This window comes from Bos grunniens, chromosome 5 (assembly GCF_055505025.1).
Source record: "Bos grunniens cultivar Pamir isolate PY7600 chromosome 5, Bosgru_T2T1.0, whole genome shotgun sequence".
Lineage (NCBI taxonomy): Eukaryota > Metazoa > Chordata > Mammalia > Artiodactyla > Bovidae > Bos > Bos grunniens.
This window is the reverse complement of record NC_141169.1, coordinates 36032083-36048816: the sequence shown is the minus strand read 5'-3', so window position 1 is coordinate 36048816 and position 16734 is coordinate 36032083. Positions and strand designations below refer to the sequence as shown.

Below are 16734 nucleotides of genomic sequence, written 5' to 3'. Positions count from 1 at the left end.
AATCTATATAAAAATACAAACAAATTTATGGCCCAATATAAGCTAGTTTAAATTTTTTTTCCTACATTTGTTATAAATCAAGGTTTTGTAGATAGGGGTCATAATTCTACTCATTTAGTACTTTCTTCACTAAAATCTAAATGTTTACATAAAACAATGTGGGTAACACTTTTAAATTCCCCTAAGACTTTTTAATAGGAACCCACAGATTTTCCTATTATGTTTTCTACTGATCTATGTTAAGAATAGAAAGAAGAGCCCCACCAAAGAGATCTACAAATACAATATTCTCACCAGTGTGAAGGGTGAGAATACACACAGACCAGACCTCATCTCTAAAAGAGAGACCTTCAGAGTAGTTGTGAGGATCAGAGGGTTAACTCCTTGGTCTGGTCCTCAGGATTCGGTGCTCTATAGCAAAAATACAACCACTGGACAAAAGCCACAGCAAATATAAAGAATATTCCATTCTTCCTTTGTCTGCTAGTTGCTTGGTTTTCCAAAGTTCTGCTCTCAATACATGAATCATGACTGTTTTCATAAACAGACGTGGCTCAGTTTCCTACAAGAAGCATGAGACAAGATGCTGCTTCCACAATGGCTGCCTCTTTCCACATCTCCCCTGGGAGTCTTTTGTGGGCTTTCTCTGGATCTAACCATAAACCAATGATGAACTTACCCCATTTTCCTACCTTCTAAATCTAGGAATATGAGCTCAAATTTACACCTGCAAAACAGACATAGGGACTTCAAGAACTGGATGGTGATTTAAAAGTCTCTCAGGAGCTATTAAAAAGTTACAAGCAACGAATACCTCTGATTATTCCTAAATTCATGACACAAATCTGATTTTTATGGAAACTTATAGGTGACAATAATAAATAAATACTATAAAATAACAATGAACAGATACAAAGATTAGAGCATGCCTAGATAAGAGGCTTTAGAAGCCAGGGCCATCAACTCAAGGTACTAGAGACTCTGCCAATTTGCAGATGTCAGTATATTATTTTATAGTGTGATTTCCATATATATTTGGGGCTCAGTATGTGATGCTATATGTGCCAACAATAAGCAGTATGTCATGAAATCTTTACCACAATCCCAAGAAGAAGATATTAGCATCCTCATTTCCATAGGAAAAAAAAACTGAGGCTCTGAAAAGACAACTTCTGCAATTGAGACCTCACATGCAAGCTGAGTGAGCCCAACCAACACCCTTTAAAACTATACCGAAGATGGTCAAAGTTACAGATGGTCGTGGAAAGAGGTCAGAAGGTGGGGAGAGTCATTAAAATGTCAGAATGACCTAGGATAACAAAGTTTTCACAGGTATAATCCCCAGCATCTTGCGACGGGCCCCCTGTACCACCTCCACCCCCGGGGAATCCCTATGTGACGTGAGCCTTACGAAAGGCACTTCAAATGGAGGTGTGCTGTTTGTGAATGATACAGGGTGATGAACAATAGAGAAACATGCAGTAGATAAATTGGTGGCGGTCTCTGTCTAGGCCAGGGTAGGCTACTACTACTACTTATAAACATTTGGGGAGAAAGAAAACTCCATTCTAGAAATGTTACTTGAATACTTTTCACTGCCTCTGTGGAATTGTTGAATAGAGCCATCAACTTGGAAAAGCTATTGTCTTTGAGTCTCTGATGCCTTTAAACCTTCTTCCTGGTTGACTGTCATATATCTATAGAGTACCCTCCCTTCACTATTGAGAAGTCAAAACCTACGTTCAACTCATCACACAAACTCATTTACATGTTCAGCACAATAACTAGACTAGTTATCTATTATCACAATATGCTGCATCCTTCTGAAAATCTTAGAGTTCTAAAGTTAAATCCTCATAAAAGAAGCTCTCAGGCAGGCTTTTATGGATTTCCATAGGTTTTGATGGGGCTTCCCAAGTGGCGCTAGTGGTAAAGAACTTGCCTGCCAATGCAGGAGACATAGACATGCAAGTTTGATCCCTAGGTCAAGAAGATCTTCTGGAGGAGGGCATGGCAATCTACTCCAATACTCTTGCCTAGAGAATCCCTGGACAAAGGAGCCTGGCAGGCTATAGTATGTAGGGTCATAAAGAGTCAGACACGACTAAAGCAACTTAGCATGCATGCATAGGTCTTGTTCAGTTCCCCACACCTACTGACCACTCCAGCTGAGAGCAGAACACAGCCAGGACAGGTGTGTTTATCAAGGTGTGTGCCCAACAGAGCATCGCCACCTTTGAAAGTGACACTCTTAGGACCAACCTACAATAATAACAAGGTCCCTTTCCTGCTGCCTTCAACACAATTCTAAATTCAAATTTCAAGAGTATATTATATTCTTTTAAGTTTTAACAAGGAAGGGAAGATAGTAAAATTATTTCTAAATGCAGAATCTAAGTTCATCAACCAAGAAAGCTAAAACAATTTATTCCAGAATAGTATTTCCTCACTCATATCTTCATAATGCTGCTCCAAATTTAAACTTTGTTTTTTAATGCATAAAATTCTTGAAAGGTTAAATTCAAGTTGGGTATTCAAAGACAAAGAAATAATGATTTAATTCAATGAGATATTCTACATAATTAAGACACCTACACATTTTCATGTAGTCTTTTTCTTAAAGTCATTCTCTGCATAATTTCTACAACTTTCTATTTCATTTTAGCTGAGCTGTATGCTATTTTGAAAGGAACCTTATGAATACACTATCAAAGATTTTCCTTACACTGCTTTGGGGAAGAGGAGAATTTACCACTGCCTTTTAATTTTTCCCCACTGTAAGGATTGTGCTTAAATAGCTAATTAAACTATTTATTATATGTGAGAAGGGCACTGGATGAATGATTGTTTCCACATTGCAACAAGTCAATCATAAATCTAACAGGTTAACAAGAAAAACTAAATCAATTTTAAACAAGTGAATCATGTAAAGAATCAAAAAGATATTTCTCTTGCTATGGATGTGTTGATCTAATCCTAAACTTTTAGAAATAGTGAAATCAATATTGTGGAACAATGATGAGGGCCACTGATTTTACTACTTATTAAAATTTTGAGTATAAACCATAATTTTGGCTGTCCAGGCTGAAACTAAATACAAAATTACTTGGACAGTTCATTTTCCTTCTTTTGTGCAAATGGAAAAAAAATTAAATTCCTGGGCATAAAATCATTCTTATTATTAAAAACAAGAAGAAGAAAAGCCAAAGTGAAAGTGAAGTCGCTCAGTCGTGTCCAACTTAGCGACCCCATGGATTGCAGCCTACCAGGCTCCTCCATCCATGGGATTTTCCAGGCAAGAGTACTGGATTGGGGTGCCATTGCCTTCTCCAAAGAAAAGCCAAAACATGCCTTAAATAAAAACCTTACTGGGCAGTTGTAAGCTTTATCAACTGTTCCTTGGTATCATGAGTATTTATGTAAAATTCTTACTGACAGCTGAAATCTACCATTTCATTATTATTTGCTCCTAATACAATGAACATTATACATAAGAATATAAGAAATTCACTTCAGATTTATCACTAATGAGGTGCCATCCTTTTTATTAAGAACACTGGTGACATCTCTAAGCTGTTTTAAAATGGCAACCTAGAAATGGAGACAAATGTCAGTCTGAGCAGCACTGATTTTCCACTTGTATGTTTTATTAAATAAATGAGATAAACACAGGGCTTTATAAGCTTCCAGGAATAAACACCACAATTTACAACAGCCATACTAAAGGCACAAAGTGGGAAGGGCCGAGAACCAGATGGAGAATAAAGAGACTTGCTTAGAGTGATTTTTTTTTTCAAACAATCGAGAAGATTAAGTTGTCTAGGAAATAACTTTCGACTCACTTTTATGGGCTTTATTTATTAAACTGGCCTGGGCACCAGAATACTTTTACAGCCTAGAAACTCTTTTTTTTTTTCACACATCATTGAGTTTTTTTTTTTTTTTAAACTTTACATAATTGTATTAGTTTTGCCAAATATCAAAATGAATCCATCAAAACACTACTATAAAATGAATACACTCACACACACATAAATGTCCACCTGTCACATGGAGTGTTTTGATCCATTGCCTCCTACCTAAACTGCACTGCCAGAGACTTTCTAAAGTAGAAGACCAGTGTTATACCAAGCTGAAATCACTGAAACTAGGTGTGGGAACTTTTTCAATCTCCACCCCTGGGATACCACACTGAAGATTAATTCCACAGAGATGCCACCACACTGCGCTATCAGATGTTTGGGGTGTAAGTCTCTGCTCCAGCTGTTCTTTTCCGATACTCTAATATATGGTGATAAATGTTTCCTTAATCTGTACAACATTTTTCAATTACCCTCATAGGAGACCACCTTGAAGGAGCGAGTAAAAGGTTTAGTCATGGTTTCTATTTTTCTATTTGAATCAATACATTCTAGTTAAATGGACAATTAATAGGTCACTTCCAAAATAGTAGTGTATCAGTCCTGGTTAATAAACGATCCCCACAGTGGATAATGGGCCCTATGTATTCAGCAAGCCCTGTATACACTCAGCTCATCCACTAAATCCCCTTTCAGGTGGACAGGGTTATATGGGAAGATGAGCTGGAACGAGTCTATAAAAGTCAGTTTCATTCACTGCTTTATTTTTCAGCCAAGTGCTTTAAATGGTGTCCAGAAATTCACTTGGAATGTGAGACAGGAGAAAAGGCTGACACACAGAGCCTCACTTTATGACCATACAAAAGGGCAACTGACCCTTGCCCGAGCCTTTTCCCTGTGAAATGGTTCCGAAAGTTCATCTGCACAGTGAAAAATCGTGGTGAGGTCGCGTGTGGATGAGTCAAGTGAAAGTGGCGATTGGTCACGGGTCTGCCACCCATTGTGGCCGGGGCTCGGCCATGTAAAGTGCCCTGTGGGAAAGTATCAGCCCCCTAAAGAGATGCTCAGAAGCCTGCAGCTCATTAAACGGCCAGCATCTGCTGCCTCACTTGTCAGGAATCATTCTGTTGGGCAACTGCTCTCCTAAAACATTCATAAAACACATGCAGACAGGCAACAGAGATCTGAATTCAACCATGATGCAGCTCTGGACTTCAGCCTGACTGTACTCCTAGCTCACTCTTCACCTGACAGAGCTGTTAACCTGAATCAACATTTTCTCTTCCGCAGCAGAAGTCCACGTACCCCTCTGCTGGACTTCTTTATCACAAACTTGAGTCCTCCTGCCTACAGATTCTTAGTTGACCAAAAATCTCAAGATTATTGTGAATATTATTTCTTTTTATTTTCACTTAGACATTTTTTTTCTTTGTGCATGTGAATGTGTGTGTGCTCTTCAATTTCAAAGGTTGTCATTCTCCCTCTATCTCAGACACTATTAAAATGATGTAATGTTTGAAGAAAAGTTCTCTTGAAAACACTTCCTACAACCCTGGCTGGTTTTCTTCAAGATCATAAGAGATGGTATTTATCTCCTTTTACAATTTTGGCAATTTTAGATTATTTTCCATGGACACCTAGTGACTTTCTGTGTCACATTTTAAACCGAATGGAAATTTTTACACAATCTCTTAGTTTTCCTTCCTTTCTTTCTTCTTCTTTAAATGAGCATCGTTACATGTTTCAGCAAAAGCCAAACGGGTCCCTCTGAGATCTTTTATATCAAATGGAAAACAAGTTGCTTTCCTTGATGTGTCAGCCCTGGGTTTCAATGCTGTTAGAAACTGCTCACAATCGCACAGTGTGCTGAGGTCTGATAAATCTCTGGAAACCTCCTGAATAGGAACGCTGTGATTTTTAGCGAGGAATTAGCTCCTTGTCATTGCATTACCAATTAGTTTTCCAGAGCACATTAAATCCTGCTGCTTTGGTTTACAGAGTAACTGAGGCATTGCTGATGAAGCATAAAAACTTACTTGCAAAAGCAGTGGGGGATGCGGGGCGCCGACAGGACCCACCGCAGCACGCTGAGTAGAATGGCGGGGCGCTCAGAAAAAAAGGCTTGGAAGGCGCTGCAGAGAAAGCATTGATTGCATTGATTAGCCATTTCTTTTACACAATATTCAAAATCCCAGTTTTCCCAAAGTCACGGGGTAAAGCCCTACATCTTCGGAGCATTTAGTTAGCTACAATTTTTACTGGAATTTAAGTCATTTTAAAGTAGTCTTAACAACCTAGAGGGGTGGGATGGGAAGGGAGGTGAGAAGTACATTCAAGTGGGAGGGGATATGGGTAAACCATGGCTGATTCATGCTGATGTTTGGTAGAAAGCAATACAAAACTGAAAAGCAATGCTCCTTCAAAATAAATAAATACATAAAATTTAAAAGTAAATAAAGTAGTCTTCATCTGTCAGAGCTTGCTGAATAACTTAATCCTGGTTTGGAAGTTATGGTATAAACACTCGAATTATCAAAACCAAACTTAATTGTTCATTTTCTGTGTGGTTATAAATAGTAAATATCAAATAGTGCTTTATTTAAACTTGCCCAGAGCAACACTGCCCAGGAGAATTCTCTGTGATGATGGACACATCCTCTGTCTCTCTGTGTCCAATATGTATCTACTTGTCATATATGCCACTGAGCACTTGAAATGTGGCCAGTATGTCTGCATAACTGAATTCTTCATTTCAGTTTTTTAAAGTTTAAGTAGATTCGTATGTCTAGGGGCTAACACACTGAGCAACACAGTTCTAGATAAAATACTTACCAAGAGACAGTTTGTATGTTACACGCTTCAGTTTAGTTTTTAAAGAGATTATATTACTCCACTTTTTATTTTCAGAAGGTGCTTTGAAATATATAGACAGCTGGATTCCAAAGGTGAAAACAGTTAATTTACTGAGTAATTCAATGATAACAGTGGTTTTTCTGATCATTTTACATGCTTAAAAGTATTTGAGAATAATAACAACATTTAATCTCAAGTGACATCTAGTTAACCTGAAAGCACGTGTGTTTATAGTACAGGGAGTTGCCATGTAATTCTGCTCTGCTCACTTTATTAAACTCTGCTATTCAGAACATTTTTAATACATATATACAGAATAGTTTTCATTACTTGATATATCTTGTAAAAGAAATTTTAAACTCTGTTCCTCAGCAGATGAAAAATGGCTATAACGGATGTCACAGAATATTAGTAGCTCTCCTATACTGAACATTTACTATATACCCTGATGGCTCAGATGGTAAAGCGTCTGCCTGCAATTCAGGAGACCCAGGTTCGACCCCAGGGTTCGGAAGTCCCATGAAGAAGGAAATGGCACCCACTCCAGTACTCTTGCCTGGAAAATTCCATGGACTGAGGAGACTGGTAGGCTACAGTCCATGGGGTGGCAAAGAGTCGGACATGACTGAGCAACTTGACTTTCACGCACTCTATGCCAGGCTTTGGTTAAGTGTAGTACCTTAAATACAAGATGTCCTTTTGCACAGTAGGCTTTAATATAATACAAACACAGGTGAGATTTCCTTAGGTGGGCAGCTTGCTTTTACCATCACATAACCATCAGAGTGTCTGACACATTCTAAATAGTCAATAGATTTTTGATAAATGAACGAATAATCTTAAAACTAAGAAATAGGAAATCAGGAATTAATCTTTTCCCTGTTCCCCTGACACTCTGAAACATAGTATCTTCTATAACAGATAACTTTTAAATCTAGAGGATGACTTGAAAATAAATATTTTCACTATTCTCTCTTTATTTTCAATGGAAACTTTTTTCACTTCTTAATCATATACAGTGAATATAATTTTGCTGCAAATACACGCCTTTTTCAAGAACAGAGTAATTTCGCACTCATATTTTAACCAACTGATAAGCATTCATTTATTTTACCAAGATCTTTGAAGGACATATCAAAATAAATATATAAGTACATAAAATAATTTTATGGTCTTATGGTCCTTAACGCTGTCAAACTGCAAATTAACCATAATGGAGGGTCTTTTCTATAATATGGCTACCCTGATGGCTCAGATGGTAAAGAATCTGCCTGCAATATGGGAGACCAAGGATCAATCCCTGGGTTGCGAAGATCTCCTGGAGAAGAAAATGGCTTACCCACTCCAGTATTCTTGCCTAGAGAATTCCACGGACAGAGAGGCCAGAGGCGTTATAGTCCATGGGGTAACAATATGATGAAAAGCTGTCAATGTCAATGGTTTTAGTTTTTTAATACCTGAACTTTCAAATAATAAAATGTCAATGCTACTTTGAAAACATGGCAACTAACCAAAGTATGAAAGAGATCCATTTTGGTATTCAGTAAGTTCTATAAAACTTTAAAAAAATTGTCATTGTTATCATAAGTTGTTCTAATGTTGATTGAAAAGCCATCATAGAAATGATAAATCACTTTATTTGAACCTAATATCTTATAAGAATAGGGCGTCCCAGGTGGTTCAGTGGTAAAGAATAATCTGCCTGCCAATGCAGAGGTGGGTTTGATTTCTGGGTTGGGAAGACTCCCTGGAAAAGGAAATAGCGCCCCACTCTAGTATTCTTGCCTGGAAAATTCCATGGACAAAGGAGGCTGGTGGGCTTGAGTCCATGAAGTTGCAAAAGAGTTGGACATGAGTTAGCAACTAAACAGCAACAACATTATAATAATATGGCATTGTTTAGGCAGAGTTAAGAGTTACATTTTTTAATGTTTCCACTTCATGGGAAATAGATGGGGAAACAGTGGAAACAGTGTCAGACTTTATTTTTCTGGGCCCCAAAATCACTACAGATGGTGACTGCAGCCATGAAATTAAAAGACACTCCTTGGAAGGAAAGTTATGACCAACCTAGATAGCATATTCAAAAGCAGAGCCATTACTTTGCCAACAAAGGCTCGTCTAGTCAAGGCTATGATTTTTCCTGTGGTCATGTACGGATGTGAGAGTTGGACTGTGAAGAAGGCTGAGCGCCGAAGAATTGATGCTTTTGAACTGTGGTGTTGGAGAAGACTCTTGAGAGTCCCTTGGACTGCAAGGAGATCCAACCAGTCCATTCTGAAGGAGATCAGCCCTGGGATTTCTTTGGAAGGAATGATGCTAAAGCTGAAACTCCAGTACTTTGGCCACTTCATGCGAAGAGTTGACTCATTGGAAAAGACTCTGATGCTGGGAGGTATTGGGGGCAGGAGGAGAAGGGGACGACAGAGGATAAGATGGCTTGATGGCATCACTGACTCGATGGACGTGAGTCTGAGTGAACTCCAGGAATTGGTGATGGACAGGGAGGCCTGGCGTGCTGCGATTCATGGGGTCGCAAAGAGTCGGACACGACTGAGCGACTGATCTGATCTGATCTGATGAATATATGAAGCACTTTGAAAAGTAGATATTAATATATATAATAAAAGTTGTCTCATGTTTATTCTCAAGTATTTCTGTTTACTTACTTCACCTCCAAACTAAGTACTCCATAGGTATTTTAAGTTACAGCTACTGTGCTGCTTGGCATTTTGTAAATTGAGGTAAAAGAAAAAGGCTCAGCCATGTTGCATTTATATATGTGCATGTAAGCATCTATCATAATAGTTGGAAACACACACACAAAATTTTTTTTGCTCAATATCTAGTGTAGAAAATAAGTATGATATGGTGATACTACTGATATCAATATAACAATGCAGGCTAGGTACAAATTACAAATTTTACTATTCTAGCCAAAATGTTTCTCAGTTTAATCCTACAGCCCTAAAAATGAAAACAAAGAATTTTTTAAAAGTATGGTTCATTTGATACATATACACAATGGAATATTACTCAGCTATTAAAAACAATGCATTTGAATCAGTTCTAATGAGGTGGATGAAACTGGAGCCTATTATACAGAGCAAAGTAAGCCAGAAAGAAAAACACCAATACAGTATCTTAACGCATATATATGGAATTTTAGAAAGACGGTAATGATGACCCTATATGCGAGACAGCAAAAGAGACACAGATATAAAGAACAGACTTTTGGACTCTGTGGGAAAAGGCGAGGTGGGATGATTTGAGAGAATAGCATTGAAACACATATATTATCACGTGTAAAATAGATCGCTAGTTCACGTTCGATGCATGAGACAGGGTGTTCAGGGTTGGTGCACTGGGATGACCCTGAGGGGTGGGATGGGGAAGGAGATGGAAGGGAGGGCCAGGATGGGGAACACATGTACACCCATGGCTGATTAATGTGAATGTATGGCAAAAACCACCACAATATTGTAATTAGCCTCCAATTTAAAAAAAAAAAAAGTACGGTTCATTTGAGACAAGTGTTCAATTAAATTCAATTGTGATAAATGAGGTTCTGAGATATAGACTCTTGGTGTTAAATTTAACCAGAAAAAAGTTTAATTGAACAGTTTTTTATATTCCTCCATACTATTCTATCTTAATATAATAAATCTGTAATCAAAATGACAGTTGCTATGTCTACTGTAGCAACTCTATAGTGGCTAAAGAACTCCATGTGACATAACCAGGCTTAAAGCTCCATTGCATAGTATTTTCTCACCATCTAAAATCACCTAATTGACACATAGTATTTACACAGAAGATTAGTTGATTCCTAATTTCTACGCATAAATACATCTGGTTTATGTGGAAATCACTGTGAAATTTCAATTAAGTACTCCATTTTTTACATGCTCCTACTTGGACATAAGTCAAATGTTAATCTAACGGAGCATGTGATGGCCAGGATGTTGAATGGTGTGAAGAAATAGCCATTTAAAACAACGCAATGCATTAAAGATATATATTACATTTTAATGTTTGTCAATCACATACTTTTTCAAGCAGTGAGCAAAATATGGAAACTCAAGTATGATAAAAACAAAGTAACAAGTTAACAGATATGTTAAAACTTTAGCAAACCATTTAAGAACTACTTGGGAGATTCTCTGAAAGGGGCAGAAAACAAGGCAATTTCAAGACCATGATATGCATTTCAAAGCCCATCAGTGCAATCTAGATGCAGTCCCTTTATCATTTATCATGTTAGGAACAATTTGTTTTAAGCTTACCGAACAATATATATGACAGGAATGCCTACTCTACGTGGGCGCTAGACTTCATACATGGGTATGAAGTTAACACTTGCTATTTCATTTATTAATATTCATCCTCAAATGGGCATGCATCTGGAATGTGATGATGACTGTTCTCAGCAGACAGGGGAAACACAGGTATTTTAGCATAATATGTATTAATAGTTCTTAGCCATGAGAGGCCACTCCAGTACTCTTGCCTAGAAAATCCCATGGATGGAGGAGCCTGGTAGGCTGTAGTCCATGGGGTCGCTAAGAGCCGGACACGACTGAGCGACTTCGCTTTCACTCTTCACTTTCATGCATTGGAGAAGGAAATGGCAACCCACTCCAGTGTTCTTGCCTGGAGAATCCCAGGGACGGGGGAGCCTGGTGGGCTGCCATCTATGGGGTCGCAGAGAGTCGGACACGACTGAAGCGACTTAGCAGCAGCAGCAGCCATGAGAGAGAAGGACGTCAGGCACACATACTGGCAGTCACTTAGTAAGAGGCAGACATTTCCAAATCTCCCCAGCTTTCCATAAGAGAAAAGCCAATGGCTTTCCCCATGGGGGTGGGGGGGGGGGATGCATGCTGTCAGGTCCTGCAGCAAGATGCTAGGTTCTCTGAGCACACCACTTCAGGATACTCCACATTTTGTATTCTGCCAAAAAATCTGCCTTCCGGGTTCTGTGGGAATCTGTTTCAAGTTACAAACAAATGATTTAAAATTTCTAGAACAAAACTGTCTGAATCCAAATGACTAAACATGCTTATTCAGAGAAAACTCTGTGAACTTTTCACTTCTTAATCACATGTTCTGACTTATCTGAAAACACAGAATCAAACTATTAATTATTTTGAATGTTTAATTAAGATGGGAACTTAGAGCCAACTTAATGGTGAACTGGCCTGATTTTTTTTTTTAAACCTAACTAGATGGTTCTGTGACAAAAGCACCCCACAGTCAAGGATGGTTACAAGCCTAGTTACAGAGAAATCATTTTCAAAATTCTGTGGTCTAGAAAGCAAGCAAAACATTTCATTTTTTTTTTCCACTTTCTTTATCAATGGAGAAGAACAGAGTGTATCTAAATAGGGTGAAACCACATTCTTTTTATTGTCATAGCAAACTGTGGTACTAACTGATGCGGGCTGACATTTCAAAGGAAGAATCTTAAAGACCACTAATAAAACCTTCAAATACATTTCAGGAGCCACTGTGATGGTATGCCGACTGGACAGAACATTTTAAGGAGGAGGAAGAAAAAAGAGAAAAGGTTCCAAGATGTCTTACAAAGGCAACCAAGGGATCAAAACATACCTCTGGGAAAGAATAACAGGGAATTAAATAATTTCAAAAAGATGATTTGAATGACCTCCTTCAATTGCTGGGTATATGGGCACTGGGAATAAAGAAATCTAAACTTCTGACCTTTATATATGACATGATTGAACAGACTATCTTAAGAGGATCCCCCCCAAAAAAAATCTCTAAAGAATGACAACTATCTGTCATGAGTTATAAAACCTAAGAAATATCAGTTATTGAATAAGGTATGATTTATTTTATCACACAAGCTGGAAGTAATTCATTTATGCGATCCACATGCAAACATGCCTTCCATCACAAGGCAAAGCAAGTTAAGTCATCCTTTACCTTTCTGCTCATCAAAAAATGACAGAAGTCCACATTTTCTTTTTTTTTTTTTTGCTTTGAGTATTTCAGAGACAGAAAGCAAAGGTCTTAATAGTCTGGTACAGTTCATGAGAAAATAAGTCAAGTGCAGTGTCTACTTGTTTGATTCTGTCCTTTTAATTCCATGCAAATAATATTTACTATCTATCAAGTGCCAATAATGCATGTGTGCTGGATGACAAAGATTACAATAGGATAGCTTCCCTCCCTGGGAGAATTTCTATTTTTAAATGTTCCATAACTTACAAATTTGAATCTTCTGATCAAATAAATGAAATACAAATATTTCCACACTCCAAATTCAATTTTGTTCTATAAAATCTGAGGCATTTCCCATGGCCATAAGATCTTAAAAAAAAATAGTACCTTCCCCTAACCACTGTTTCCAACCCTGAATACACATGAGAATGATCTAGAATGCTTTTCAAAGATACAGAGCCTGAACCCCACAGCAATTGGGTTAAATCGGGCTGGTAGGAGTGGGTCCACCAACATACTATTAATATTTTTTCAAAAGTTGCACACATGATTACAATGCATAATCAGGATGAGACCACTGACTAGAACACAAAACAATGCCTGACACACACCAGGCACTCAATAAATGTTAGCCTTTATTCCTACCATTATTACATAATTTGGGATCGATTCTAAGACAACAAATAAAAAGAAGCAGCATGGTTCAGACCTGCACTAAAACATAAGAGCAAGTAAAAAGTAAAGAGTATTGTCAGGAAGCCTCCGTCAAGAAGGCTTTAAGCAGGAAAAGCATCTTGATCTGGAAACTTGACTGGGAAAGTATCTGAATGGCACAAGAAGAGAAATAAGGCATTCCAGGAAAGAAAGGTGGCATGAAAAAAATGAAAGAAGGCAAGGATGATGGTGACACACAGGGCGGGTTAAGACCAGCCTGACTGCTGGACCAAGGTCAAAGGTGTGAGCATTAAGAATGTGGTTGGACACCCCAACAATCATTGCAGCACTATTTACTAAATCCAAGGCATGAAAGCAACCTAAATGTCCACTGACAGATGAATGGATAAATAAGGGGTGTGTGTGTGTGTGTGTATTGTGCTAAGTTGCTTCAGTTGTGTCTGACTCTGAGCAACCCTATGGACTGTAGCCTGCCAGGCTCCTCTGTCCATGGAATTTTCCAGGCAAGAATACTAGAGTCGGCTGCTACACACACACACACACACACACACACATTCTCACACACACTGGAATATTGCTCAGCCATTAAAAAGAATGAAATAATACCATCTGCAGCAGCATGGATAGATCTAGAGATTATCATACTAAGTGAAGTAAGTCAGACAAAGACAAATATTTGATATCACTTGAAAGTACAATCTAAAAAAATAATACAAAGTTATTTACAAAACAGAAATAGTCTCACAAACAGAAAAGAAACGTATGGTTACCAGAGGGGATAGCAGTAGGGAAGAATAAATCAGGAGCTTGGGATTAACAGACACATACTGCTATACAGGGCTTCCCTGGTGGCTCAGAGGTTAAAGCATCTGCCTGCAATGCGGGAGACCTGGGTTCGATCCTTGGGTTGGGAAGCTCCCCTGGAAAAGGAAATGGCAACCCACTGTAGTATTCTTGCCTAGAGAATCCCTTGGAGAGAGGAGCCTAGTAGGCTACAGTCCATGGGGTCGCAAAGAGTTGGACACGACTGAGCGACTTCACTTTCATACTTTCATACTGCTATACATAAACAGATAACCCACAAGGATGTTCACTGGGAAATATACTCAATGTTTTATAACAATCTATAATGGGAAAGAATATAAGAAGATATATATAAATATATATTTATGTATAACTGAAAAAAGGAATGTGGTTAGAGGAGCTAAATGCAGTTGATAGAATGAAGGTCTTAAAGGACAAACTGAATATTTTTATTTGATCTGATAGTCAAATAGGAATAATTAATGTTCTCATAAATAACTTGATTATATGATCAGAGCAACTTAAAAAACAAATCATGTTCATTTGTTTTTAGCTCATCCGGTTAGCTCATCCACCTAACCATGGCGGATGAGCTGTGGTTGAATAATAAGGGACTATATGGAAGGATCCTGCTGTGGTCATATGTTGTGGCAAGAGGTAACAACCAGTTGTCTGGACACTCCCACTGACACCTTCTCTCCTATCCTCACAACACCAACAAGTGTCTGGAGTCTGGCTTCTCATCAAGCTGGGGTACCCTGAAATCACAGTTCACTGCAATCATCAAAGGATGCTAGAACAGCTCACAGTTGAGCACCCCATAAACAGCCAGCATCCTTGACTGCCGTGTGAGTCCATGGACATCCATCTTGGACATCCAGATCAGCTGAGCCTGCAGATGACCGCAGCTGACTTATAACTGCAATGAGATTCCAAGTGAGAACCACCCAGCTGAGCCTAGACAGCCCAACAAACCGTGAGCAAAAATAATCGATTGTTCCTCTAAGTTCTGAGATGGTTTCCTACACAGCAATACCCCTTTTACCAGTATGCATTTTGTTTGTGGCGGAATGGTGGAACTCTGGCTTTTACATCTTTCCCTGTATGTTACCAACAGGGTTTTGAGATGTGTGGCTGAAAGTCCCATGGTGAGCCTATCACCTGTGCTCATTTTGAAATGAGGCTCAACGCAGTTACACGAATTGCTTAGGATTATATAATCAGTCATTTAAAGATCTTGACTTGAATCTAGGTTTTAAAATTAAAGAAATGCTGCTAAAACCAGCTCGGAAAACTATATATTATTTTAAAATTGACTCAATATGCATTTTTGCTTTGGAGAAAGTTTTGGCAAACTTTTACTATAAAAGGCCAGAGAGTAAATACATTAGGCTTTGCAGGTCATGTGGTCTCTGGTGCATCTGTTCAATTTGTAGTGCAAAAGCACCTGTAGAAATAAAAAAAAAAAAAAAGGAAGAAGAAATAAGCAAACAGAAATGACTCTTTTCCTGCTTTGAAGGATCAGACTGTCTTTTGGTTTCAGACCCAATATAACTCTAGAGTAGGTTCAATACGGGCTTCCCTGGTAGCTCAGCTGGTAAAGAATCCGCCTGCAATTTGGGAGACCTGGGTTTAATCTCTGGGTTGGGAAGATCCCCTGGAGGAGGGCATGGTAACCCACTCCAGTATTCTTGCCTGGAGAATCCGCATTGTCAGAAGAGCCTGGTGGGCTATAGTCTATGTGGCTGCAGAGAGTCAGACACGACTGAGTGACTAAGCACAGCACAGGTTCAACACACCTAAACTCAATCTAGTCCTAGGTTAGTCTATTAAAAATTCACCAGGGCTTTGCTGGTAGTGGTCTAGTGGTTAAGATTCCCCTGCCAATGCAGGGAACACAGGTGCGATCCCTGGTCCCGGAAGATCCCACATGCCCTGGAACAAACAAGCCTGTGTGCCACAACTACTGAGCCCGCAAGCCCTAGAGTCCACATGCTCCCCAACAAGAGGAGCCACCACAATGAGAAGCCTGCGCACTGCAACCAGCGAGCAGCCCCCACTCACCACAACTACAGAAAGGCCACGTGCAGCAACAAAGACACAGCGGAGCCAAACAAATAAATAAATCTTAGAAAAAAAAATTCACCAGCCATCATGGTTTTTATTGCCTTTTAATGTACATAAATCTTCTCAAAGAATAGCTATTTCCTTCATATAATTTAATTTTAAAAATATTAGAGATTTAAATTTTTAAGGAACAAGAAGTTTTGAGCTCTCTCCAGAGGACTGCCATGCTGTGTGTGGTTAGTCACATCCAACTCTTGCGACTCCATAGACGGTAGCCTGCCAGGCTCCTCTGTCCACAGGATTCTCCAAGCAAGAAGGGGACCGTTAGACATGTATATATTGTACATGCTATTTCTGATGGCCACAGAATTAACGAAATCAAGGTGGCTATGGCATGCATGGTGTCTGAACATGTGAAAGAAAAGGGAAAAACCCAGTTCATCTTTGGAATATTTAAGAACAAGAAGGCAATTAAATATTTTAGCAATATATAGAAAAAAGACCTGCT

The 16734-nt window shown here is 38.7% G+C and overlaps 1 protein-coding gene across 1 annotated transcript in view; it reads right to left on the bottom strand.

The window, feature by feature from the left end:
• The window catches only part of DBX2 (developing brain homeobox 2), a 38902-nt gene that overhangs the window by 15499 nt on the left and 6669 nt on the right, over positions 1–16734 (bottom strand). The window contains exon 2 of the mRNA XM_086399807.1: positions 5897–5992. Within this exon, the coding sequence (XP_086255933.1) occupies positions 5897–5992 (96 nt within the window). The remainder of the gene's footprint in view (positions 1–5896; positions 5993–16734) is intronic.